A 25951-nucleotide genomic window follows, 5' to 3' on the forward strand; every position below is an offset into this window, starting at 1 on the left:
CTAAACGCCTAACAAGGGTTGTTAGTCCTGTCGCCATTGGTAATTTGCAACCTAAATTTATTTTGTCTGTGACTTTAATTTGCTCATTGTCTTCTTACCCTGTTATGGCGTTTGTGGATTCAGGTGCTGCCCTGAGTCTTATGGATCTGTCATTTGCCAAGCGCTGTGGTTTTGTTCTTGAACCGTTGGTAAATCCTATTCCTCTTAGAGGTATTGATGCTACGCCATTGGCGGAAAATAAACCGCAGTTTTGGACGCAGGTAACCATGTGCATGACTCCTGAACATCGGGAGGTGATTCGTTTTCTTGTTCTGCATAAAATGCATGATTTGGTCGTTTTGGGTCTGCCATGGTTACAGACCCACAATCCAGTCTTGGATTGGAAGGCTATGTCTGTGTCAAGTTGGGGCTGTCAGGGAATTCATGCTGATTCCCCGCCGGTGTCTATTGCTTCCTCTACTCCTTCGGAAGTTCCTGAGTATTTGTCTGATTATCAGGATGTATTCAGCGAGTCCAGGTCCAGTGCTCTGCCTCCTCATAGGGACTGTGACTGCGCCATAAATTTGATTCCAGGTAGTAAATTTCCTAAGGGAAGACTATTTAATCTGTCTGTACCTGAGCATGCCGCAATGCGTTCATATATCAAGGAGTCTCTGGAGAAGGGGCATCTATCTGTCCATCCTCTTCCCCTCTTGGTGCGGGATTCTTTTTTGTGGCCAAGAAGGATGGATCCTTGAGACCTTGTATTGACTATCGGCTTCTGAATAAAATCACTGTTAAATTTCAGTATCCTTTGCCTCTGTTGTCGGACTTGTTTGCCCGGATTAAAGGTGCCAAGTGGTTCACCAAGATAGATCTTCGTGGTGCGTACAACCTTGTGCGCATTAAGCAAGGAGATGAATGGAAGACAGCATTTAATACGCCCGAAGGTCATTTTGAGTACTTGGTGATGCCTTTTGTGCTCTCTAATGCTCCCTCAGTGTTTCAGTCCTTTATGCATGATATTTTCCGGAAGTTTCTGGATAAATTTATGATTGTTTATCTGGATGATATTCTGGTTTTCTCTGAAGATTGGGACTCACATGTGGAGCAGGTCAGGATGGTGTTTCAGGTTTTGCGTGAGAATGCTTTGTTTGTTAAGGGCTCAAAGTGTCTCTTTGGAGTACAGAAGGTTCCCTTTTTGGGGTTTATTTTTTCCCCTTCTGCTGTGGAGATGGACCCAGTCAAGGTCCGAGCTATTCATGATTGGACTCAACCCACGTCAGTTAAGAGTCTTCAGAAGTTCTTGGGTTTTGCTAACTTCTACCGTCGTTTTATCGCTAATTTTTCTAGCGTTGTTAAACCTTTGACGGATATGACCAAGAAAGGTTCTGATGTTGCTAACTGGGCTCCTGCAGCCGTGGAGGCGTTCCAAGAGTTGAAGCGCCGGTTTACTTCAGCGCCTGTTTTGTGCCAGCCTGATGTCTCACTTCCCTTTCAGGTCGAAGTGGATGCTTCTGAGATTGGGGCAGGGGCCGTTTTGTCGCAGAGAGGCCCTGGTTGCTCGGTAATGAGACCATGTGCTTTCTTCTCTAGGAAGTTTTCGCCTGCTGAGCGGAATTATGATGTTGGCAATCGGGAGTTGCTGGCCATGAAGTGGGCATTTGAGGAGTGGCGTCATTGGCTCGAGGGTGCTAAGCATTGTGTGGTGGTCTTGACTGATCACAAAAATCTGATGTATCTCGAGTCTGCTAAACGCCTGAATCCTAGACAGGCCCGCTGGTCATTGTTTTTCTCCCGTTTTGACTTTGTGGTCTCGTATTTACCAGGTTCAAAGAATGTGAAGGCTGATGCTCTTTCAAGGAGCTTTGTGCCTGACTCTCCTGGAGTCGCAGAACCAGTTGGTATTCTTAAAGAGGGAGTTATCTTGTCGGCCATTTCTCCTGATTTGCGATGTGTGTTGCAGAGATTTCAGGCTGGTAGACCTGACTCTTGTCCACCTGACAGACTGTTTGTTCCTGATAAGTGGACCAGCAGAGTCATTTCCGAGGTTCATTCCTCGGTGTTGGCAGGGCATCCGGGAATTTTTGGCACCAGAGATCTGGTGGCTAGGTCCTTTTGGTGGCCTTCCTTGTCACGGGATGTGCGGTCATTTGTGCAGTCCTGTGGGACTTGTGCTCGAGCTAAGCCTTGCTGTTCTCGTTCCAGCGGGTTGCTCTTGGCCTTGCCTGTCCCGAAGAGGCCTTGGACACACATTTCCATGGATTTCATTTCAGATCTCCCGGTGTCTCAGGGCATGTCTGTCATCTGGGTGGTGTGTGATCGCTTTTCTAAAATGGTCCATTTGGTGCCTTTGCCTAAGCTGCCTTCCTCTTCCGATCTGGTTCCTGTGTTCTTTCAGAATGTGGTTCGTTTACATGGCATTCCTGAGAATATTGTGTCTGACAGAGGATCCCAGTTTGTTTCCAGGTTCTGGCGACCCTTTTGTGCTAGGATGGGCATTGATTTGTCGTTTTCGTCTGCCTTTCATCCTCAGACTAATGGACAAACGGAGCGAACTAATCAGACTCTGGAGGCTTATTTGAGGTGTTTTGTTTCGGCAGATCAGGATGATTGGGTGACCTTCTTGCCGTTGGCTGAGTTTGCCCTTAATAATCGGGCTAGTTCCGCTACCTTGGTTTCGCCATTTTTCTGCAACTCTGGTTTCCACCCTCGTTTTTCCTCGGGACATGTGGAGCCTTCTGACTGTCCTGGGGTAGATTCTGTGGTGGATAGGTTGCAGCAGATCTGGAATCATGTGGTGGACAACTTAAAGTTGTCACAGGAGAAGGCTCAGCGTTTTGCCAACCGCCGCCGCGGTGTGGGTCCCCGACTTCGTGTTGGGGATTTGGTATGGCTGTCTTCTCGATTTGTTCCGATGAAGGTCTCCTCTCCTAAATTTAAGCCTCGCTTCATCGGTCCTTACAAGATATTGGAAATCCTTAATCCTGTGTCCTTTCGCTTGGATCTTCCGGTGTCGTTTGCCATTCACAACGTGTCCCATAGGTCTTTGTTGCGGCGGTACGTTGTACCTGTGGTTCCTTCTGTTGAGCCTCCTGCTCCGGTGTTGGTTGAGGGCGAGTTGGAGTACGTGGTGGAGAAGATCTTGGATTCTCGTCTCTCCAGACGGAGGCTTCAGTATCTGGTCAAGTGGAAGGGCTATGGTCAGGAGGATAATTCCTGGGTGGTTGCCTCTGATGTGCATGCGGCCGATTTAGTTCGTGCCTTTCGCGCTGCTCATCCTGATCGCCCTGGTGGTCTTGGTGAGGGTTCGGTGATCCCTCCTTAAGGGGGGGGTACTGTTGTGAATTAGACTTTTTGGCTCCCTCTTGTGGTTACTAGTGATATGACTCTGGGATTGTCTTTCCTCAGTTTGGCACCCACCTGGGTCGTTAGTCCAGGGGAGTTGCTATATAAGCTTCCTGGATCCTTAGTCCAGTGCCTGGCATCGTTGTAATCAGATCCTTTCTGTTTGCTCCTGTCTGCTGGTCCGGGTTCGTGCAAAATTAAGCTAAGTCCTGCTTCTTTGTTTTTTTGGTTATTTGCTTGCTTTCATTTTTGTCCAGCTTGTACTAAATGTGATTCCTGACCTTGCTGGAAGCTCTAGGGGGCTGGTGTTCTCCCCCCGGGCCGTTAGACGGTTCGGGGGTTCTTGAATATCCAGCGTGGATATTTTGATAGGGTTTTTGCTGACCATATAAGTCATCTTACTATATTCTGCTATTAGTCAGTGGGCCTCTCTTTGCTAAATACCTAGCTCATTCTTACGTTTGTCTTTTCCTCTTACCTCACCGTTATTATTTGTTGGGGGCTTGTATCCAACTTTTGGGGTCTTTTCTCTGCAGGCAAGAAAGGTCTTTCTTTTCCCTTCTAGGGTTAGTTAGTTCTCCGGCTGGCGCGAGACGTCTAGAACCAACGTAGGCACGTTCCCCGGCTACTGCTATTTGTGGTGCTAGGATTAGATATATGGTCAGCTCAGTTACCACTGCCCTATGAGCTGGTTTTTTGTGTTTGCAGACTTAGTAATTATTTCTGAGACCCTCTGCCATTGGGGTCATAACAGCCCCCCGGGACTGGACCTGTGTCCCCAACATCACCGTGAGTCTGTTCCTGCTTGGTGCACCAGTTAGGGCCTAGTGCAGGCTTCAGTAGTTAGAGCACGGTAGCCGTGTGGCCTGCGTAGTAGAGGCCAGGGAGGATATATGCAGAGTAGCAACGATATATATATATGTTTTTATTGTGTAAAGTTGCTGGTGAGATAGATTCTGAGTTTATGATTGTTGAAGCACTGTGCGATTATATAGACAAGTTTACTCATGTGCATTATCTTTTGCTATTGTAAATCCCTGTTAGCATCTTCCATGTCCCTTCCATTCCCTGTCTCCCAATAAATCCATCCTTTGTTGATTGCACCTCGTCTTGTGTACAGTAGTCTCCTGCACCGTGGTGGTCCCCCGGCCATCGCTACATACATATAACAGAGGAATTCACCAGGGAGTGGAGGATGGGATTAAACTAAAGAGAAGAAAGGCAATTATCACATACTCAAAACCTTGCAACAGTCACTGATAAATCCACTAAGCGCCTTCTCCAATAACAACCAACAACCTCCAGCCATGCAGCATAAGCTAACTCTGACAATGAATGCCAGCCAGGACCCAGATTGTATAGGAGATGGAAGTGGCCAACAGTGCACAGCTGAGAGCCTTAGGCTATGTGCACACGTTGCGGATTAGGCTTAGGAATTTCTGGTCCTCTCCTGGCAGAAAACACACCTGCGGATTTATCGCGTTTTTTGTGCAGTTCCGCAGCGTTTTTTGCTGCAGTTTTCGTGTGGATTTGCGGCGTTTTTTACCCCTGCGGTTTTCTATAATGGAATGGGTACAAAAATGCTGCAGATTCACAAAAAAGAAGTGACATGCTACTTTTAAACCACAGCGTTTCTGCAGCAGATTTTCCGCAAAGTGTGTACAGCATTTTTTTTTCTCATTGATTTACATTGTACTGTAAATCAATTGCGGATCTGCAGCGTTTCTGCACTGCAAAAAACGCTGCGGATCCGCAACGTGTGCACATACCCTCAACACTCCAGGAGCTCTTGACAGAGCAGATTAATCCTTGCACTGTTTAAAGAAATTTACATCTTTTTATATGAAGAGGAAGTGCTTCTAATCAGTGCAGGAGCAGGAGAAATCAAACTCTGGTCTTTTAGCTCCTCTCTGTCACGGTAAACCCGTGACAGATTCCCAGAAATTGGTCTGGAGACTACGCGGGCAATGCCATAAGCCTTTTTCATTTACATTTTTAATTAGTCCCTATAGGGGACTTGAAACTGCAGTTGCAGTAAAGTATCGCAGTTTATTGTGAAGTTTGATGATCTATTATGGGAGATCCCATATGGCAGACATGGGGGGTCGTCAGAAGGCCCATATAAGATTAATACTAATAAAGATCTGTTATTGTTGGGGGCCCTATTAAAAAGTGCCACTAGCTTCAAATTGTGTTTCTGCATGCAGCCGTGCATTTTGGGGCCAGCACGGAGACTCAGTGGTTAACACTTGATACTTTGCAGTGCTGGGGTCCCGATCTCACCAAGAACAATGTTCTCCATGCTTGCGTAGGTTTCCTCCGGTTTCATCTCACACCCCAAATACATTCTGATAGGGAATTTAGGTTGTGAATCCTAATGGGTACAGTAATGATGATATCTGTAAAGCCCTGCGGAATATGATGCCTCCTATATAAGCGAGTCACATAAATATGACCCTACTGACTTGATTTCTTTTGCTAGGACTGATCACCAATAACTCTCCGGGTACGTTATGGTTCTCCTTGTGTTTTATTTATACTCGGTGTCAGAAGAGAGATACACCAGGGGAGCAGAGCCGGCAATCTTCCACTTTAGATGTAATCAGTTTGTAGTTTTGTGACATGAGTTATTTATTGAAGCTGTCAAGATCTTCACTCTGAGACGGATGACGGACGTGTTTTTTTGATGTTTTCGTGCCAGTTCGAAACTCAAAGTGAAGAAGGAACAGCTTTTTGAAAGCACATAAAATACCCGATGGTCCGAGCCTTCATAAGAGAATGTACACTTAGTTTTGCATGCAGAACAACATGTAAAGGAATAAGGAGTCCGTGTTATGAAAAGTAGCTTAAAGTGCCAAATGCAAAGTGTGCCATACACGGGGAAAGGAACAAAGGGCCACAGCTGTACTTCTTGTCTATGTGTCACTCATCAGCTCCCTTGGATGAAGACCGAGCAGGATCACGCCAAGACGAGCGTCCCTTCTTTACTGCTCAGTGACAGGACTGTAGGATACGATTTTAGAAGAATACGACACATCTGCTCTTAACAATTAAGGAAAGCGTTGACTGCAGAGCGGGTGGTTCAGGTGGGCTTTATGCAGTCTCTGTGGTGTGTGAAGAATTGGATTTATCAGAAGTCGGGTGTTTTTCAACCTTTCAGAAAATATGCAGATTTATAGAAAATGCAATAAAACACCTGTCAATATAAAAGAACACTTTGCATCTTTTTCGTACTGATGTAACTGTAAGGATCACCTTGTGAAGTAGAACTCGGGGGTGGGTGCAGCTGGTGGGATGGCACGTGGGGAGCAAGGACGTGGCACACTCGGGAACTGCAAGACGGATGAAGTGGAAGTCAGCAGGGATGGAAAAAGGTTAGCACAGTGTGCACAGAAAGTGGAGTACACCAAACTACAGAATTGAATCTCAACCCCCAAGTCACAAGTGTGTGTCCTAATGGGCCTTAAACAGGATCATGAAGATCGCGTAACTCAGCCACGCTGGGAGACCTGCTAAACCCGACATGGTGCACAACAGAGGGCTGTGGTCGAGGTGAAGGAATCAGACCCCGGGATGCCGGGAAAGGTGTGTATCAGTAACCCACCCTGATGGAGGTTTAAAGGACACACTTTGCCTCAGTAAGGGTCAAATAGATTACTGTAGATACTTTCACCACTCCACTCCACTTCGTCTATGCTAGGTAGATATTTGCTCCTCTGGTCCAAAATCGGCAATGCTGTACAGTGCAGTTCACACTTGCCTAGCTAACACCACATGGGAACCGCTTGAGCTCAAAAGGATGATCTTCGCGTTCTCATTTGCAGCTCTTTATAGAGTTCAGCCTCTATTTTCCATTTCCATCAATAAACCCTTCACAAAGCCTCACGAGACGAAACCAGTCAGGTGAGACACATAGCAACTGATTTTGTTAATGTGCTGTTTTTAATCAATTTTAGGCAAAATTGGTTGGGCGAAACACTTGAAACTGATACCATGTGTCTCGTTTGATCAGTTTCTCCCTCCTCACCAGGCTTTCTCAAGGCCTTGAGGCAAAACTGGTTGGTGAGAAACTTTCAAACTAATTTGCTATTTTTATTTTAACATCAAAGTGTCATAGATCGTGATCTATGTAGTGTGCCCTTCATGGTCTAGGATAGCCTGGGTAATCCTATGATAGTGAAGGAAGTTGTTGAGTGGGGTGAACTGTTGCAGAGATCACTCTCGAGATCAAGCAGTTCCCTTGGGAGTATGAGTTTATTCCAGTCTGCGCTATTCAAACATTCCAATTTTGGCCAAAAGGGCCGAAGTAGCAATTCCCTACTCGTAGGGTATGTGTCCACGTTCAGGATTGCATCAGGATTTGGTCAGGATTTTCCATCAGTATTTGTAAGCCAAAACCAGGAGTGGGTGATAAATGCAGAAGTGGTGCATATGTTTCTATTATACTTTTCCTCAAATTGTTCCACTCCTGGTTTTGGCTTACAAATACTGATGGAAAATCCTGACCAAATCCTGATGCAATCCTGAACGTGGACACATACCCTTATACTGACAAAGTTGAATGGTGAGAGTATCCCAGAGTGTCTGGAAAAGTTTTCAGTACAGTGTGGGGCATTTTACTTAGTAAAGCTTATCCATTGTGAGCTCAGCTTCACAATGCAAGGTACTATGTATAGGTTTTCCCTGCACTACCTCCAGGCTGAAAATAGACTTATATACAGTATATACACTGCTCAAAAAAATAAAAGGAACACTTAAACGACAGAATATAACTCCAAGTAAATCAAAATTCAGTGAAATCAAACTGTCCACTTAGAAAGCAACACTGATAGACAATCAATTTCACATGCTGTTGGGCAAATGGAATAGACAACAGATGGAAATTATTGGCAATTATCAAGCCACCCTCAATAAAGGAGTGGTTCTGCAGGTGGGGACCACAGGCCACATCTCAGTACCAATGCTTTCTGGCTGATGTTTTGGTCACTTGAATGTTGGTTGTGCTTTCACACTCGTAGCATGAGATGAACTGGACAACCCACAAAAGTGGCTCAGGTAGTGCAGCTCATCCAGGATGGCACATCAATGCGAGCTGTGGCAAGAAGGTTTGCTGTGTCTGTCAGCTTAGTGTCCAGAGGCTGGAGATGCTACCATGAGACAGACAAGTACACCAGGAGTCGTGGAGGTGGCCGTAGGAGGGCAACAACTCAGCAGCAGGACTGCTACCTCCGCCTTTGTGCAAGGAGGAGCACTGCCAGAGCCCTGCAAAATGACCTCCAGCAGGCCACAAATGTGCATGTGTCTGCACAAACTGTTAGAAACAGACTCCATGAGGTTGGTCTGAGTGCCCGACATCCACAGATGGGGATTGTGCTCACAGCCCAACACCGTGCAGGACGCTTGGCATTTGCCACAGAACACCAGGATTGGCAAATTCGCCACTGGCGCCCTGTGCTCTTCACAGATAAAAGCAGGTTCACACTGAGCACATGTGACAGAGGCCGTGGAGAGCGATCTGCCTGCAACATCCTTCAGCATGACCGATTTGGCAGTGGGTCAGTAATGGTGTGGGGTGGTATTTCTTTGGAGGGTCTTTTCCATGTCATGAGGCATTTCCACTGAAGTTGGATCAGCCTGTAATTTGATTTTCCACTTTGATTTTGAGTATCATTCCAAATCCAGACCTCCATGGCATATTCATTTTGATTTACATTGATAATTGTTATGTTTTATTGTTCTGAACACATTCCACTACGCAATGAATAAAAATTTGCAACTGGAATATTTCATTCAGAGATATCTAGGATGTGGTATTTTAGTGTTTCCTTTATTTTTTTGAGGAGTGTATGTGAAATAATCCCAAATAGTAGCAAGATCACACTTCAACATTTCTTTATTTATTTTACTCACTGAGGCCTGTTTCACACATCCTGATATTTCAGGTACCGGGAAAACCGGTACCAGAGATGTCAGTATCCGTGTGTGTACAACGTGCGGCACATGTGTGGCAACCGTGTGCCGCATCAGTACCACATGGACGGCCGCCAGGGAAGTAGCGCTACTGTAAGCGCTGTTCCCCGGCGGATGGTGCGGAATGTGGCTGTCATCCATTCTCCCCTGCTCGGCCGGCAAGCAGCGCGACCAGGGGAGAATGAATGAATGAGAAGCAGTGGGCACAGGCTCAGTAACTAGCGGTAACGTCACTGATTCTGTGCTCTCTGCTGGCATGAACTCCTGTGACCTCAGGACCGTGGGAAAATGCAAGTGATGAGGTCACGGCAGTTCAAGCTCTGTCACAGTGACCTCATTGTTTGCATTCTCCCACGGTCCTGAGGTCACAGGAGTTCATGGCGGCAGTGAGCACAGACTTAGTGACGCCACTGCAAGTTACTGAGCCTGCGCCCGCTGCGTATCATTCATTCCCTAGTAGTTTACAGCCGGGCTGGTCGCATTATCATGGCTCCCGGTTGTAAACTGTCTATCCCCTAGATATGGATTACGGCGTGGGACTGACTGAATGCCGGACAGGCATGGGTATATTGTTGGTTTATTATTATTTTTTTTTTTTTTTTTTTACAGGGGATTGAGGGCGTCGCTTGGATTACCAGTACAATAAAGATGGCAAAACTGTGTGGTGTATGATTTCATTAAAATACTTTATTCTTACTGTGTGGTGTTTATTTTTGCTCTTTACTAACTATAGGATTAGTAATGGAGAGGTGTCTTATTGACACTTCTCTATTACTACGCCGGGCTTAATGTCACCTTACAATAGGAAGGTGACATTAACCCCCCATTACCCCACTTGCCACCGCTACATGGCAAGTGGGAGGAACCGGGCAAAGCTCCAGAATTGGTGCATCTAGTAGATGTGCCTTTTCTGGGCAGCTGTGGGCTGGTGTTTTTAGGCTGGGGGCCATATTCATGAGTTTTGCCGGGTTGGTTTAAAAACATAGAGGGACCCCGTTGTAACGGGGACTACCGTGCTGGATTACCTCTTTCGGTACCACCCCGTGTTTCAGGAGGTCCACTCTGCTTTGGCTGGAGTCTGAATGAAGGACGCTGGCTGGAATTGCTTGGTTACATGGGTGCATGTAAAAGATCACTGCTTCTCCACGTATTTCCAGTGTGACAACACTTTACTCACAGGACACAGAATATATCACACAGATACAGAGGGCGGGCCAATTGAAAAGCGGCAGGCCAGACATACATTACAGTAGCCGCAGGTGGCCGGAGCCTGCTGATATTTACTGTGGGGGAGGTCAGAAGGGGGATATCTTGTCCCCTCTGCCCAGGGGCGCAGCCTGTGGGCTGATGCATTAGAGACATGCATCTCACATGGAACCTATTATACATACATATAACTGCACAACATATTCTGGGTGCTGGGGGTTCCGTAACACCCGTGTCCTGTCTTTCATTCATTCATACTCCCCTGCTCGCTGGCAGAGCAGGGGAGAATGTATGAAAGCTGTTTTCAGCACCAGCCGCCGGAGAACAGCGGCTTACAGTAGCGCTACTTCCCCGGCGGCCGTCTATGCACACGGAGGACAGTGTGCACTGTTCTCCGTGGGCACATTTTGCGGTCCAGGTGAAAACTGACATGTCTGCGTGTTTTGCACACGGACACACGGTCTGTGAAAACACTCTGACATGTGCATAGACCCATTCATTTGAATGGGTGTACGTGTGTCAGTGTCTCCGGCACATGAGAAAACTGTCACCACAGGTGGGTGTGCGCCTTGTATGCACGGATCTTTTTCTCTCCACACGTACCGGAGACACTGATGTGTGAAACCGGCCTTGTACAGCGCCATTAATTCCACAGCGCTTTACAGACATCGGCATTGTACTCATTAGGGCTCACAATTTAAATTGGAGCAAATTTGTTTATTGCATTACTTTATTTTTGCTTTTTTTCACTACACATCTTTAATTAAATTCAGACAAGTCATCTAAATTATTTGGACCCGCAGAAGACCCTCACAAATAAACCAGGTCCAAGAGCTAATTTCTAAATTAATCTGATCCCAGGCTCATTCATTTAGAGGTCTGGTTTGATGTCTGATTAATTTAAGACTCCAGACAGTAACCCTGATTTTTTCAGTCCCAGACCCTTAAATAAATTCAGACCAAATGTGTAACTGAATCGGACTCCAAAACCGAACCCAAAATTGTGACGACCCTAGACCAGATCTCAAAATTGATCAAACACAAGGCTCCAAAAATTCAGATTTCAGACCAGAAAAAAAATTTCAGACCACTTGCGCTCAACTTTCCTCACTCCTTGGTCCTTTTCTGCTCCAGTTTCTTGGGTGGGAAAGAAAGAGGTGAAAGTAGTAATGAGTTAAATAAACAGCTATACTCCCTACTTGACAGTCCTTTTGAACCTAGGGGACAGTTTTAACCATGTAGCCACCCCTTTGGGTAAACCTCTGTAAAATTCTGCTCAAATTCTAAATTAGAAAGTTATAAAATGCCTCAATCTTCAGCTATAAGCAGGCCCTTTCTCGGTTTTGTTCCCAAAACAGTACAGCGGCATATCACTGGTGCTAACAATGTATTTCAGTAGCAAAGACAGACCTCTTCTCTTGTCTATAAAGGGGTCTGGCTTAGCTATTGAAATGATCTGGCAGCCCCTTTAAATTTGTCAGTGATTACGGTAACTTGATTATTGGAATCTTTAAGTGTTAGACAACAAGTGGTCCTCTTGCCCAAAAATACTGCCTTAAACAACTGACCCTGAGTGCACGTACTACATGATATATGGATCGGTACTTGAGCACTTTCTTGCTTTCTGTGCCGCTGTTAACTTCTGAAATAGTCTGAGAATAATAACCAGAGGATTAAAATTCTAAACCTGGTGCCGTCCCTGACAAAAAAAGCCAGAAAATATAACTCTTTCATCTTAGAATCTCGCAACGAGCAAAATACCACATAAATATAGATGATGTTTATTATCCTGAAGAATGTTTGAGAATGAAATTGATTTTACCTTCAGAGTGACACTATATCTTACTTCATCATACTTGGAAATGGGAGATAAATATCTGTAGGCAAACTTATACTTGGCGGACAACTTTCATAGTTCTTTTTTCAGACAGTGACCTTTTTTTCCTGTTAGCCCATTTTCCCCGCGGGACTGGATCAATGCTCAAGACCTCCAGGCAAAATATTGTGTTGGGGATGCCAGTCCACCTCGAGAGAGCATATGATCAAAAATAGGCTTCCAGAAAAAGCTAAAAAGGATACAGAAAAATGAATTTTGCCTTGGTGGAGTCCAGAACCATCATTTGCAATGTCGTTGAGATGTCCAAAATAGGAGAATGCACCCCTGACTCTGTCCCGTAGTCCTGTCCTGTCCCTAGAGGTGTTGGTACATTGGTTAGTACGATTTTAAAAGGACACTTTTGCTAATATTACATATGAACTTTGACTACTGTGGTACAGACAATTTTGGCCTTCGAGATGCCGATTAAAATGGATGCACATTTAAACGATGGTGATGTGAGTTTTCTCCGATCCTGGCCATTGCTGCATGGTGGTGACTGACAATAATGGCAAAATTGGAGTGCACGCTGTTTCGGGAACACCTGCACTGGTCATACGTACTTCACAATCGTATTAAACAGCTAAGGATTTTTCTTTGCTAGCAGTGCAAGGGTTAATCTGTTCAGTTTAAGCTCCTGGAGATTTCCTACTATCTCAGCTGTTCAGTGTTGGCCACTCCCCTCAGCTATATATGCTCGACTCTGGCACTTAAGAATTGCCAGTATTAGTTATTTCTGCCTGATTTTGGAGTTGGTGTTTGGAGATTTGGTTATGAGATTGTTGCTTGAAGTGTGTACATTGTGATTGTGTGCACATCGTCATCCTCTCCTATTTGGTTTCTCCTTTCTTTAACTGCCCTGTGTCCCTTTCAGTTGTTTGGTGTATGTACGTTGCATGGTTGCTATTTTTATTTATCCCTGTCCATCTTCCCTTGTTTGTCTGGTTAGTGTGATCCTTTACACCTAAGTTTTCCACTATTCAGGGTGGGGGAGGGGACAGATCAGGGTTGATATAGGAGCATAGCAAGGCACGTGAACCTGGCGTCTTCGCCTTCAGGAGTAATTCAGGGAACAGGAATAGACTAGGGCGCCTCTAGTTCTAGGGACCTGGTTAGCGCCCATCATGTCCCAACCCAATCATGACACACATGTTTTTGTGAGGGTGGAGGTGCTTGTTGATATATACAAAGTTTGCAAATTTATAGAATTCTATGTTTATAAAGATGTCAAGAGATGTAAATAATGGTACAGTTCCTCTAACCAATAGCGCATATATAGCCCCCATATTAGTAGTCACTGAAATAGGGGCTAGTTCTGGCACAAGTTATGGTAGGTAGGTGCCCGCTAGGTAAGGGCCCTCTTACATGTTACATAGGTGACCCCTGATATGTCAGGTAAGGGCTCTTACTTGGTACATAGGTGACCCCTGATATGTCAGGTAAGGGCTTTCTTACATGATAATTAATGGCCCTCTTACTTGTTAGGTAGGGGACCTTTGACATGCTAGGTTGGGACCCTCTTACATGGTATCAAGGTGCCCCCTAATATAGTAGGTAGGTGCCCCCTGACATGGTAGGTAAGGGCCCTCTTACATGGTAGATATGGCCCTCTTGCATGGAAGATTGGTTCCCTCTTACATGGTAGTTGTGTACCCTTTTTGGTAGTTAGATAACCTCTTACATAATAGGGTCCCTCTTACATGGTAGGTACGGCATCTAGAAGTGCTTTTACTTGGTAGGTAAGAGCCCTTTTACATAGTAGATAAGGGCCCACTTACATGATAGGTAAGGGCTCTTACATAGTAGGTAAGAGATTTTTATAAGGCATATTAGCTCCCTCTTACTTTTCTCTTAAATGGTAGGTAAGGACCCTCTTACCTGATATGTAGGGTAGATAACACTCTTACTTAGTAGGTAAGGGCTCTTCTGCATGGTATATAAAGTCCCACTTACATTATAAGGGTCTCTTAAATGGTAGGTAAGAGCCCTCTCAACCCCTTAGTGACAGAGCCAATTTTGTACTTAAAGGGAACCTGTCACCCCCCTCAGGCGTTTGTAACTAAAAGAGCCACCTTGTGCAGCACTAACACTGACAAGGTGGCTCTTTTAGTTATGCTCCCTGCACACGCTGAAATAAACGCTTATAAAATGTGCCCCCTCATACCATGAAATTGTCCCGTGGGCGGGTCTTTCCCCCCTAATCAGACGCAGCACAGCCGTCACTCCGGGTCTGTGCGTGCTGGGCGCCGCCTCCTCTTGCTTCATTAACGTTCCCGGCGCCTGCGCTGTATTTTTTTCCGGGCGTGCACAGTTGCGCTGTCCTTCGAACTTACAGCGCAGGCGCCAGGGATGAGGAGGCGGCGCCCGGCGTGCAAAGGCCCGGAGTGACGGCTGTGCTGCGTCTGATTAGGGGGAAAAGACCCGCCCCCGGGGCGGTTTCAGTGTATGAGGGGGCACATTTTATAAGCATTTATTTCAGCGTGTGCAGGGAGCATAACTAAAAGAGTCACCTTGTCAGAATGCAGCATTAGTGCTGCACAAGGTGGCTCTTTTAGTTACAAACACCTGAGGGGGGTGACAGGTCAATTTTTAAAATTCTGACAACTGTCACTTTATGAGGTTATAGCTCTGAAAAACGCTTCAACGGATCCCACTGATTATTTTTTCGTGACATATTGTACGTCATGTTAGTGGTAACATTTCTTCAATAAGACTTGCGTTTATTTGTGAAAAAATTGGAAATTTGGCAAAAATTTTGCAGTTTTCAAACTTTTAATTTTTGTGCCCTTAAATCAGAGAGTCATATCTCTACTTTACATCACCACAATTTTGGAAGCTTAATTTTTTTTTATTATAAGGATTAAAAGTTGACCAGTGATTTCTCATTTTTCCAATAAAATTTACAAAACCATTTTTTTTAGGGACCGCATCACATTTGAAGTGAGTTTGGGGGGTCAATATGACAGAAAATACCCAAAAGTGACACCATTCTAAAAACTGCACCCCTCAAGGTGCTGAAAATCACAGTCAAAAAGTTTATTAACCCTTCAAGTTCTTCACGAGAACTAAAGCAATGTGCAAGGAAAAAAATGAACTTTTTACTTTGGAACCAAACTTTTTAAATTTTTACAAGGGTATCAGGAGAAAATGGACCACAAAATTTGTTGTGCAAATTCTCCTGAGTACGCCGATACCCCATATGTGGGGGAAAGCCACAGTTTTGGCAGGGCTCAGAAGGGAGGGAGCACTGTTTGACTTTTTGATCCCCCGATGTACCTAAACAGTGGAAACACCCCCAATTCTAACTCCAACCCTTAGACAGCCCTAACCCTAACTCCAACACCACCTTAACCCCAACACCTCAATCGTATCCCCAACACAACCCTAACCCCTACACAACCCTAATCCCAACACCACCCTTCCAACCCAACCCTAACCCCAACATGACAACCGCAACCCCAACACCACAACCGTAACCCAAGCTCCAGCCCTAACTCTAACCCCAACCTTAGCCCCAACCCTAACCCTAATGGAAAAAAATACATTTTTTTTATTTTATTATTTTTACCTAACTAAGGGAGTTCTGTGATAGGATCTATCACAGTAATCAAAAGGAACCAATAGGAAAAATCTCCTATTGTTGCCGGGTGCCGGCCAGCAGATCTCAGAAGACGTCAGGGGACAGAGCCAGAGGGTCTGGGGACCCCGGAGGTACCCGGGGGGGGGCTTGGAGGACCCTATTTCTCTCTCTTCTGGTATGCTAGATCATATCAGAGGGGAGAGAAATGAATGTTTGTTTTTGCGGTCGCCGTTATTTGGTGAATAGCGGCATTCTCATCACTGGGGATAGTAAAAACCGACCCGAATCATGTTCTCCAGGATCTCAGCTACCACCAGTAGACGAGACCCTGGAGATTTTCCGATGCTATACCCTTATTTCTCAGCGCTATTAAAAAGCGGCGCTGAGGAATAAGTACCCTTAACTGCCGCTGTTAAGAGGTTAAATGGTAGATTTAGTAGTTAAGGGCTCTTTTACAAGGTATTTTAGGGCCTTACTGTCTTACATAGTAGGTATCTTAAATATTTTGCATTTTTCATGTTACCTCCGTCTATATGTTTATTTTTCTATTTATAGGTATGTTTTAGGGGATTTTGTCTCATGTATTTATGCTAATAGGATTATTTATGTGTCTTCATAAACTTAATTTTTTTAATAAAGATTGATTTATACTTTTTTTCTATGTGTCTTGTGGGCTTGTCACTTTATTATCTGCTTTTTTTTGTATTGAGGGTCATATATAAACTAGAAAAAAATATAAAAATATATTATATTTCTTAAGGTACCCAAGGAAAACCCTGTTCCCATTTTATTGTATTTATTTCTGGAGACTTGTCTACACAGCAATACATCCATTCATCTCTGTATGGCAGCTCCTCTCTGGGTTATATTTTTTCCTCATCCTGAGGACTTTTTCTTTTTTGAAGGAAGACTCGAGCGACCATAAATAAGTGCTGTCAGGGAACGGGGGCTTGCCATAGGTATAATATGCTCTTCACTGATTAATATTGCCCCGAGTGATGTTGCGCTTCACATGCCGAAGGAGAGAATGTTCTTCAGGTCTGCAGGTTCATTTTTTAAGACCGTCCTCTTGTTTATGTTGTCTGAGCGAAATATGTCTCCAGACGGTTCACTCCGATGGCGCGACCGCTTACTAGTCTGGGGATGAGCTCCGAACAGACAGAAACAAATTAGGTAGCGGCCCTGTCTCCAATTGTTTTTCCTCCTTTGCAGGTCAATTACCAAGCCGAGGGATGGAAAACCTCGGCACTTGCTTAGCCTTTTGCGCCCCCGCTTGGCATATAGACGAGGAAAGGAATGGTGGAAAAAAAAATGAACAATTTGTAATATGGAAATGTTGGGAACATGGTTTTCAAGCAGAAGAAGCTGCATCTTTTTGCTACCGTTTTGTAAATCTGAATCTTTTTTTTTTTTGGCCTTTTCTGAGCTTTTTTTCAACATTTTTTTTTACATTTTTCCAGCGTTTTTGTAGCTTTCTTTTGTCTTTTGCTAGTATTTTCCAGACTTTTTTTTTCCCATTCAGCAATGAAGTAACTAGTAGCACCTTTTTTTTTTTTAAAGTAAAATTGTTGACAAAAATGATATGTATTGTAAAGTGCAGAGTGTCATTAGTGCGGAAAGAATGGTCCGGTCAGGTCTATTAGCTGTTTGGTGTCTTTGGAAACTTTACCCTGCTAAAAGCTGTGTCATGTTTACAACGTACTAGGTATCTGTCTGATGATGAGTTGTGTTGGTTTGCGCCAGACGTAGCTTTTACTTTGGTGGCCAAAAAGTTAAATTTTTGTCTCATCTGACGAGTACATTCAAGGAGTCTTCCACATGTATTTTGGCATACTCAAAACTAGCCTTACAATTTTTGTGTGTAAGTAAAGGCTTTTTTTCTGCCCAATCTTCCATAAAGGCCACTTCTATGGAATGTAGGCTTATTGTGGTCGTATGGACAGATACTCCAGACTCTGCTTGGGAACTCTGCAGTTCCTTCAGGGTTACCTTTTGGTCTCTGTGCTGCCTCTCTGACTAATGCCCTCCTTGCCTGGGCTGAGAGTTTTGATAATTTATTTTGTGGTGCCCCAGGGTATCATCAGAGACTGGGATTTATTTTATAACCTAGCCCTGACTTGGACTTCTCAACAACTGTGTCCCTGACTTTTTTGGGAGATCTCCTTCGTCTTCATGGTGTTTGGTTAGGTGTGCCTCTTGCTTAATGGTGTTGCAGTCTCTGTGGCCTTTCAGAAAAGGTAAAGTGCATATACTGATAGCCCATGTGACCCTTGGATTACACACAGGGGGATGTCCTTTCACCAAGGCTAGGAGTTATGAAGGTAATTGCTTGCACCAGAAATTTTTAGGGGCTTCATAGCAAAATGAGTGAATACATACAATGCCTACAAGTAGTATTCAACCCCCTGCAGATTTAGCAGGTTTAAAAAGATGCAAATAAGTTAGAGCCTTCAAACTTCAAACAAGAGCAGGATTTATTAACAGATGCATAAATCTTACAAACCAAAAAGTTTTGTTGCTCAGTTAAATTTTTATAAATTTTAAACATAAAAGTGTGGGTCAATTATTATTCAACCCCTAGGTTTAATATTTTGTGGAATAACCTTTGTTTGCAATTACAGCTAATAATCGTCTTTTATAAGACGTGATCAGGCCGGCACAGGTCTCTGGAGTTATCTTGGCCCACTCCTCCATGCAGATCTTCTCCAAGTTATCTAGGTTCTTTGGGTGTCTCATGTGGACTTTAATCTTGAGCTCCTTCCACAAATTTTCAATTGGGTTAAGGTCAGGAGACTGACTAGGCCACTGCAACACCTTGATTTTTTGCCTCTTGAACCAGGCCTTGGTTTTCTTGGTTGTGTGCTTTGGGTCGTTGTCTTGTTGGAAGATGAAATGACGACCCATCTTAAGATCCTTGATGGAGGAGCAGAGGTTCTTGGCCAAAATCTCCAGGTAGGCCGTGCTATCCATCTTCCCATGGATGCGGACCAGATGGCCAGGCCCCTTGGCTGAGAAACAGCCCCACAGCATGATGCTGCCACCACCATGCTTGACTGTAGGGATGGTATTCTTGGGGTCGTATGCAGTGCCATCCAGTCTCCAAACGTCACGTGTGTGGTTGGCACCAAAGATCTCGATCTTGGTCTCATCAGACCTGAGAACCTTGAACCAGTCAGTCTCAGAGTCCTCCAAGTGATCATGAGCAAACTGTAGACGAGCCTTGACATGACGCTTTGAAAGTAAAGGTACCTTACGGGCTCGTCTGGAACGGAGACCATTGCGGTGGAGTACGTTACTTATGGTATTGACTGAAACCAATGTCCCCACTGCCATGAGATCTTCCCGGAGCTCCTTCCTTGTTGTCCTTGGGTTAGCCTTGACTCTTCGGACAAGCCTGGCCTCGGCACGGGAGGAAACTTTCAAAGGCTGTCCAGGCCGTGGAAGGCTAACAGTAGTTCCATAAGCCTTCCACTTCCGGATGATGCTCCCAACAGTGGAGACAGGTAGGCCCAACTCCTTGGAAAGGGTTTTGTACCCCTTGCCAGCCTTGTGACCCTCCACGATCTTGTCTCTGATGGCCTTGGAATGCTCCTTTGTCTTTCCCATGTTGACCATGTATGAGTGCTGTTCACAAGTTTGGGGAGGGTCTTAAATAGTCAGAAAAGGCTGGAAAAAGAGATAATTAATCCAAACATGTGAAGCTCATTGTTCTTTGTGCCTGAACTACTTCTTAATACTTTAGGGGAACCAAACAGAATTCTGGTGGGTTGAGGGGTTGAATAATAAATGACCCTCTGAAAAGACTTTTCCAAATTTAAAAAAAAAATAAACAAAGAAATAACATTCTTTTTTGCTGCAGTGCATTTCACACTTCCAGGCTGATCTACAGTCCAAATGTGTAAACCTGCTAAATCTGCAGGGGGTTGAATACTACTTGTAGGCACTGTATGCACATGATAATTTTTAGTTATTTGATCAAATGAATTTAAGCCAATATTTTTCTGACTTCATTTCACCAACTTAACAAAATAGGTACAACGCCAAGGAGGTGAATACTTTCGCAAGCCACTGTATAGGTATGGGAATTACCGGTAATAGAATTTTTTTAAGGGGCTAAAGATTGAATATTTTCATGGCAGGCTATCGAATCCCATATAATTTATTTATTCTTCTTCTCTTCCCTGTACGTTGTTTTAGGTAAAGTGTCAGCCGGAGAAGGACGATGTGTACTTGCAGAGAGGGGACGGCGAGTTGCACGTTACCTGCAAGATTTGGGAATTAATTCCAGGCAGACCATGGCTCATGTTAAGGATCATAAAGCAGGTATCTACTCACTGTTCACTTGAACTACAAATTCTTCTTAGAAATAGACAAGACGAATCAAGAACTTGCATGTTTTTATTTATTTATTTTTATTTGATGATCTGTTCTGGAGTCTGCAAGATGCCAATGAAGAGTTGCAACTTATACTAGTGCATTTGCAACCATGTCTGCAATGTCTCTGGAATGGGAGCAGGTGCAGCAATTCTGCCAGTCTCCTCCGCACAGATTTCCAAAGTAATTTTTTTTGAGAGTCTAAATAATGGCTGCTCATTGCCAAGAGTGGGAGGGAGTAGAGTGGCATAAGACATGAGTGCAGGATCTTACTACAGACAGGGTTTGTTTGTCGAGCCCAAAAAGGAGGAAAAAGCACAGAACATGAGGTCATAATTAGGAACAACACATGAATGAAAATCACTAATGGTGGTTGGCGGTATATACCAGCGCACAGCATGGAGGCCATGTTAGATATGACCCCATCCCCGACGAAGGATCAATTCCAAAACGCGCGTCGGAGTGTGATCCACATTTAGAGTCCTGAACCTTCATGGTAACATACCTCTTATTCTTGCTTATCATTAGACCTTCTGCCCTTGTAGATGGTTCATGTGATCCTTGTTTTACTGTTCTAACTTGGCCTCCATGCTGTGAACTAGTATATACCTCGAACCACCATCATTAGTGATTTGTGTGCATAGGTTCTTCATCTCTGCCATCTTTAACACTTACTTCTGGCACACTTGCCTTTACATTGTACTTACGTGGCATAGACGAAGTTATGTGAACGCAATCCTATGTTTTATCAAGCATTTATCATGAGGTTTTTATGACATCTTCAGACATCTTAGGATTTTCATTTTTTTAATAGGTAATGGTCTGTATATCTGACTAATTGGATTATTCCCTTATTTTTCTCCAACCAGGATTTGTGTGTAGTCTGTAACCAATGAGACACATAGAGGTCTGCATAGGAGCTGTATGCGCAGAACGGCCAAATATATATATATTTTTTTAATAAATGCTATGTGCAAAGTTTCTTCATTTTTTTTATTTGATTCATTGACACAATAGACAAGGCATTTCAATAGTGCAGATAGCTTGTAAGCAGCAGTACGGCTGAATCTAGAGCAGAGGCGTTCACGTGATGAGCACCGGGATTTAGCAGGTCACATTGACTTATGATCTTGTGTTGTCAGCGACAATTTCAATATCTCAATTCATTGGGTTTAATTCCAGCAGATTTAATATCTTTAGCGTTAAATTGGAAGAGCTCTTTGGATTTTGTCATCCTGCAGGGTGGAAGGAGTGCATGACATTTTTTTTTTTTTGTTCAGGTTGCTTTATAAAATCTCCGGCGGCGAACGCATAACTGAGGTCTTAGTAATAATGTATAAAGCAGCAGAATAAACACTCGCTACCCGCGGTTTGTACTTTATGCAGCCCTGAACCCCGCTGCTTTACCCAATAGTTCTGCCGTGCCGCTGGCCTGTCTATAGGTTATCTGAAATAATGACTGTCAGGACTATTTATTTTCCATCTCGGTGAACCGAATATTTAGTTTTACCATGCAAAGCCTTTACATGGAAAGTGCCGTCTACAGAGAGCGAAAAAGCTTTTTTGCACTGAGTTGACGGTATCTGTCAGGTCGTGGGCTGGTTTCAACGAACAGAAGTCCTATAGTTCTAGTTTCTGGTTATTGAGTTACCAACGAGCTCAGCAATGAGCAAGTTGACTTGTTAGAAGCAGGAAAAAATGGGGCAAGCGTAAGTATCCGGGTGACTATGACAAAGACCAAATTGTAAGATCTTCCAAAACTTTTGGGTTGCCTATAAAAAGTGGCCCAACTGGTTAGCCAGATAGAAGTCTAGCAGCTGGTAGAGATAAGCAGTTTGGTGTGAGAAGCTCTGGATCAATGCGGTCCTTGGTAGAAGCCGGTCTTCTTCCCAAAGCATCCTGGGCACCCCTGACACTCATGTAATGGCCCCATAAACCCATCGCATCAGATCTGTTTTGGTGGCATAAAGTGGTCCTACATACTATTGCGTAGGTGGTTTATGGCTGTGCAGACTTCCCTTTGTCTGGACCCCAGTGCAACTACTTTGCTTCCACATGTCAAGGTTGTGGGTGCTTGATCCGTTACACCCCTTCTGTAAAGGTCTACTTCTTACAGGGAATTCCCGAGCTCATTTTTTCTATGAAATAAACGTAGGGACCCTTTTGTAATGTTCCTGCAAAGCCACACATATACACCCATGGATAAAAAAATTGTTGGTTGCTTTCTGGTAAAGTAAACAAAACCCACAATGGTCACTGAAATAATTGGAAACTGACAAAAGTGATTTTCAGTTTGATAATGGCCTGGACAAAAATGATGGCATCCCTAGAAAAGATTGAAATTAATTTTACCTTAGGGACATGTTAAACTAAGGTGCATCCTGTAATCAGCATCGCAGGTGTCTACACACTTGTATTTAAAAGGTGAAAAGTAGTCACTGTGCTGTTTGGTATCATGGTGTGTACCACACTGAACATGTGTGGTAGCTAAGAAAGCTAAGAAGACAGTTGTCTCTGGAAATTAGAAAAAAAATATAGACAAACTTGTTAAAGGTAAAGCCTGATGTTCCTGTTAAAAATATTATTCAGAAGATTAAGGTCTATGGGACTGTAGCCAATCTCCGTGGACATGGCCGCAAGAGGAAGATTCTTGACAAATTGAAGAGACGGATGATATGAATCGTAACAAAAGACTCCAGAACAACTTCCAAATAGAACTCCAAGGTCAAGGTACATCAGTGAAAGATTACACCATCCTTCGCTGTCTTGGCCAAAGTGGACTTTATGGAAGATGACCGAGGAGGAAATCACTTTGGAAAGGAAATCATAAAAAAAGGGAGACTTAAATTTACCAAAGGGCATATTAATAGCCACTAAGCTTCTGGTAGAATGTCCTTCTGGACAAATGATACATAGCTGCAGCTTTTTTGGCAAGTCACATCCGCTCTATGTTCACAAATGTAAAAATGAAAGATCACTAAAAGAACATTGTACCTACTGTGAAACCTGGAGGAGGCTGGGTTATGTATTGGGGCTGCTTTACTGCAGATTGACATCTTGGCTCGATAGAATCGCTACAGGACATCATTGTGCCGAGATCTCAATCTGCATCACTGAAGCTATGGCCGAAGGACCACCACGGTGCAGGAAGACTACTGTACACAAGATGAGATGCAAACCACAAAGGGTAGATTTATTGGAGGGCAAGGAATGAAGGGAATGAGGAAGATGCAAACAGGGGTATACGATGGCAACAGACAATTTACAAGAGTTATGAACTTTAACTTTTCCGTAAAACAGCAAGGTGCTACAACTATTGCAGACTAAAAATATATCTAACCAGCAAATGTAAACAATAAATGAGTGATGATGCTACTCTATGTATAACCTCCCTGGCCTTTACTAAGCAGGCCACATGTAATCATTGCTGCTGGATCACATTGGTGATCATGTATAATAGAGAGCACCGGTCAGTAATTTACTATTAGGGTGGATTACAGCTCCCCTTACCCAGCTGACAGCAAGGTTCTTTTTTACCCAGCTGAGACTATTTAACTTTGTGTCTGTATTCAATCTATTGTCATAGCCGTTACTGGGTCACACTGGGCAATGGTTTCTAACTAATATGATAGTGGATGGCTCTACTAATCAAGTTTATAGCAAGATCGTTCGAGTACATATGACAAGTCTACAACCGGATCTTTTGACTTATTACTTTTGATATTATGTGCCGCTGTCTCTACTGGGACATGTTTATTTCTCTTATTGCTAGTATCAATTCTGGCATCTTATTGATACTGGCTATCTTTTAGCTGTATTTCATTGATTACTTCCTGTCTGGAATTTTTTGTCCCATTTTTGTATGATTTATATTTAATAAAATTTATATCTATTGCATAAATCCCTTTTCAATTATTTTGAGATCCATCGTATATATATATCTTATTAACAGGCTAATGTTCTTGTTTAATACTATTTACATGAGGATCCAATTGTTGCTCTCTTGAGCATTTGTCGGATAAAATGATTGGCCTAGGGGGATAAATTCCGGTTTGGCCACGGAAAACTTTTTTAGGTTGTGTGGGACCTTTCTTGTAGCAAACAGCACAAAGTTCTCTCTGTAGCAGCTTCAGCTCACACACACAGTTCAGTCTCAACTCCTCCCCTTATTTTAGGGCAGTTCATCTTCACAGTCTATAGCAGGGGGAAGCAGAACATTCCATCACACCAGACAAGGGGGTGCGGTCTCTTAAAGTGGCAGCGTGTTACTGTCCATAACAGCACCACCCTCTTACATCACTACCAGTGCCATTTTATTAAAGACCGCCAGGAGATCAATATGCGCAAGTACTGTCCGCAGCAAGACTGGTGCCAGCACAACCTTTCAAGTAGGAGGCAGGTCACTTCCAATGCAGTGGTCTGTCGTACAGACACCAGATAAATCGTATTTTGCGCACTCTCTTGGATGAATGCAAATAAAACTTTTCATTGTGATAGTGTTTCCACCTTAGATGAACAAGCGTATATATTTTTCTTTATATACGGTAGGTGACCAAAATCAAATAACGTTTTGACTCTACCAAGTCATTTTTCACGTATCTGTGGTACAAGAAGGTGAGCGTGGATAAGGTGTGATACAGATGTGAGGACAGCAACAGCAGATGTGTGCACGGACTCTACAAAGCGTCGTATTGCATGTGCATTGTGCATACTTGTGCTGCGACTACGTGAAAAATAATTTAATCAGTATAACAGCGCCAATGCCATGCCTTTACTTTAACACGCAAAATAGTGCTGACAGCTGCTCTTTAGAGGGCTATACAAGTCATGGTGTTTTTGTGTTTTTTTCTGTTACAAATTATGACAACTCGACGCCAAGACTTTAAATATTTGCGCAGTCCATTACATTTCTGATAAATTATACATACAGAAAGCTAAGCATGGAAAGGGAGTCACCTCCTCAGCAGTGATTCAGTCCCCTTGTAATTAAAAATTGATGGTTAAATAAAACTGGCATAATGCATTATCACTATTAATATTTGATTGGCTGTAAACGTTTCTCGTGTTTCCAGAGGACGTGGGAAAATTGGATAAACACAAGCAAAATACGAGCATCTGTAATACCGAAGTACCCGAGTGTTTCTGTGAATAGAAAGGGCTATGTAAAAATATAGGGAATGTAGTGCTGTGGATTAAAATAGCTGATAGTCATAACACTATAAAAATTCTGAATGAGTTTCAATGTGTAAGCGTTGCTTCCAAAAGCTGGATAACAGCTACACTGCTCAGTACTGCTGAATAATGCCCTCCATGTTGCTGCTACTGAACATGTGCTACTTAGAGACACGAGAGCAGGAATTTCTCACGCCTGTGAGTGCTATGTAAAGGAGATATAGCAGCCAGTATTAGAAACTTTTCAGGTCAGATTCAAGGGTTACTCCAAGGCAGTGGACTTGCGGTACCGGGGAAAGCGTGATTGATAATCATTTATTGAGATAGATTAGGTAGTGGAGGTATTTGAGAAGGAAGAAAGATGGTGCCTTTTGTTTTGTCCACATTGAGCTTTAGGGAGCGTTATGAGAAGGACGATATGGCTGTTAGACACTGGGATTCTGGTC

General features: G+C 43.7%; 1 protein-coding gene across 2 annotated transcripts in view; it reads left to right on the forward strand.

Moving 5' to 3' along the window:
- PIWIL4 (piwi like RNA-mediated gene silencing 4) overlaps positions 1-25951 on the forward strand; it is a 260422-nt gene that overhangs the window by 97663 nt on the left and 136808 nt on the right. For both annotated transcript variants that reach the window (XM_077298444.1, XM_077298445.1), the window contains exon 4: positions 20157-20282. In XM_077298444.1, the coding sequence (XP_077154559.1) occupies positions 20157-20282 (126 nt within the window). The remainder of the gene's footprint in view (positions 1-20156; positions 20283-25951) is intronic.

Source organism: Ranitomeya variabilis, chromosome 3, assembly GCF_051348905.1.
Source record: "Ranitomeya variabilis isolate aRanVar5 chromosome 3, aRanVar5.hap1, whole genome shotgun sequence".
In the NCBI taxonomy this organism is placed as follows: domain Eukaryota; kingdom Metazoa; phylum Chordata; class Amphibia; order Anura; family Dendrobatidae; genus Ranitomeya; species Ranitomeya variabilis.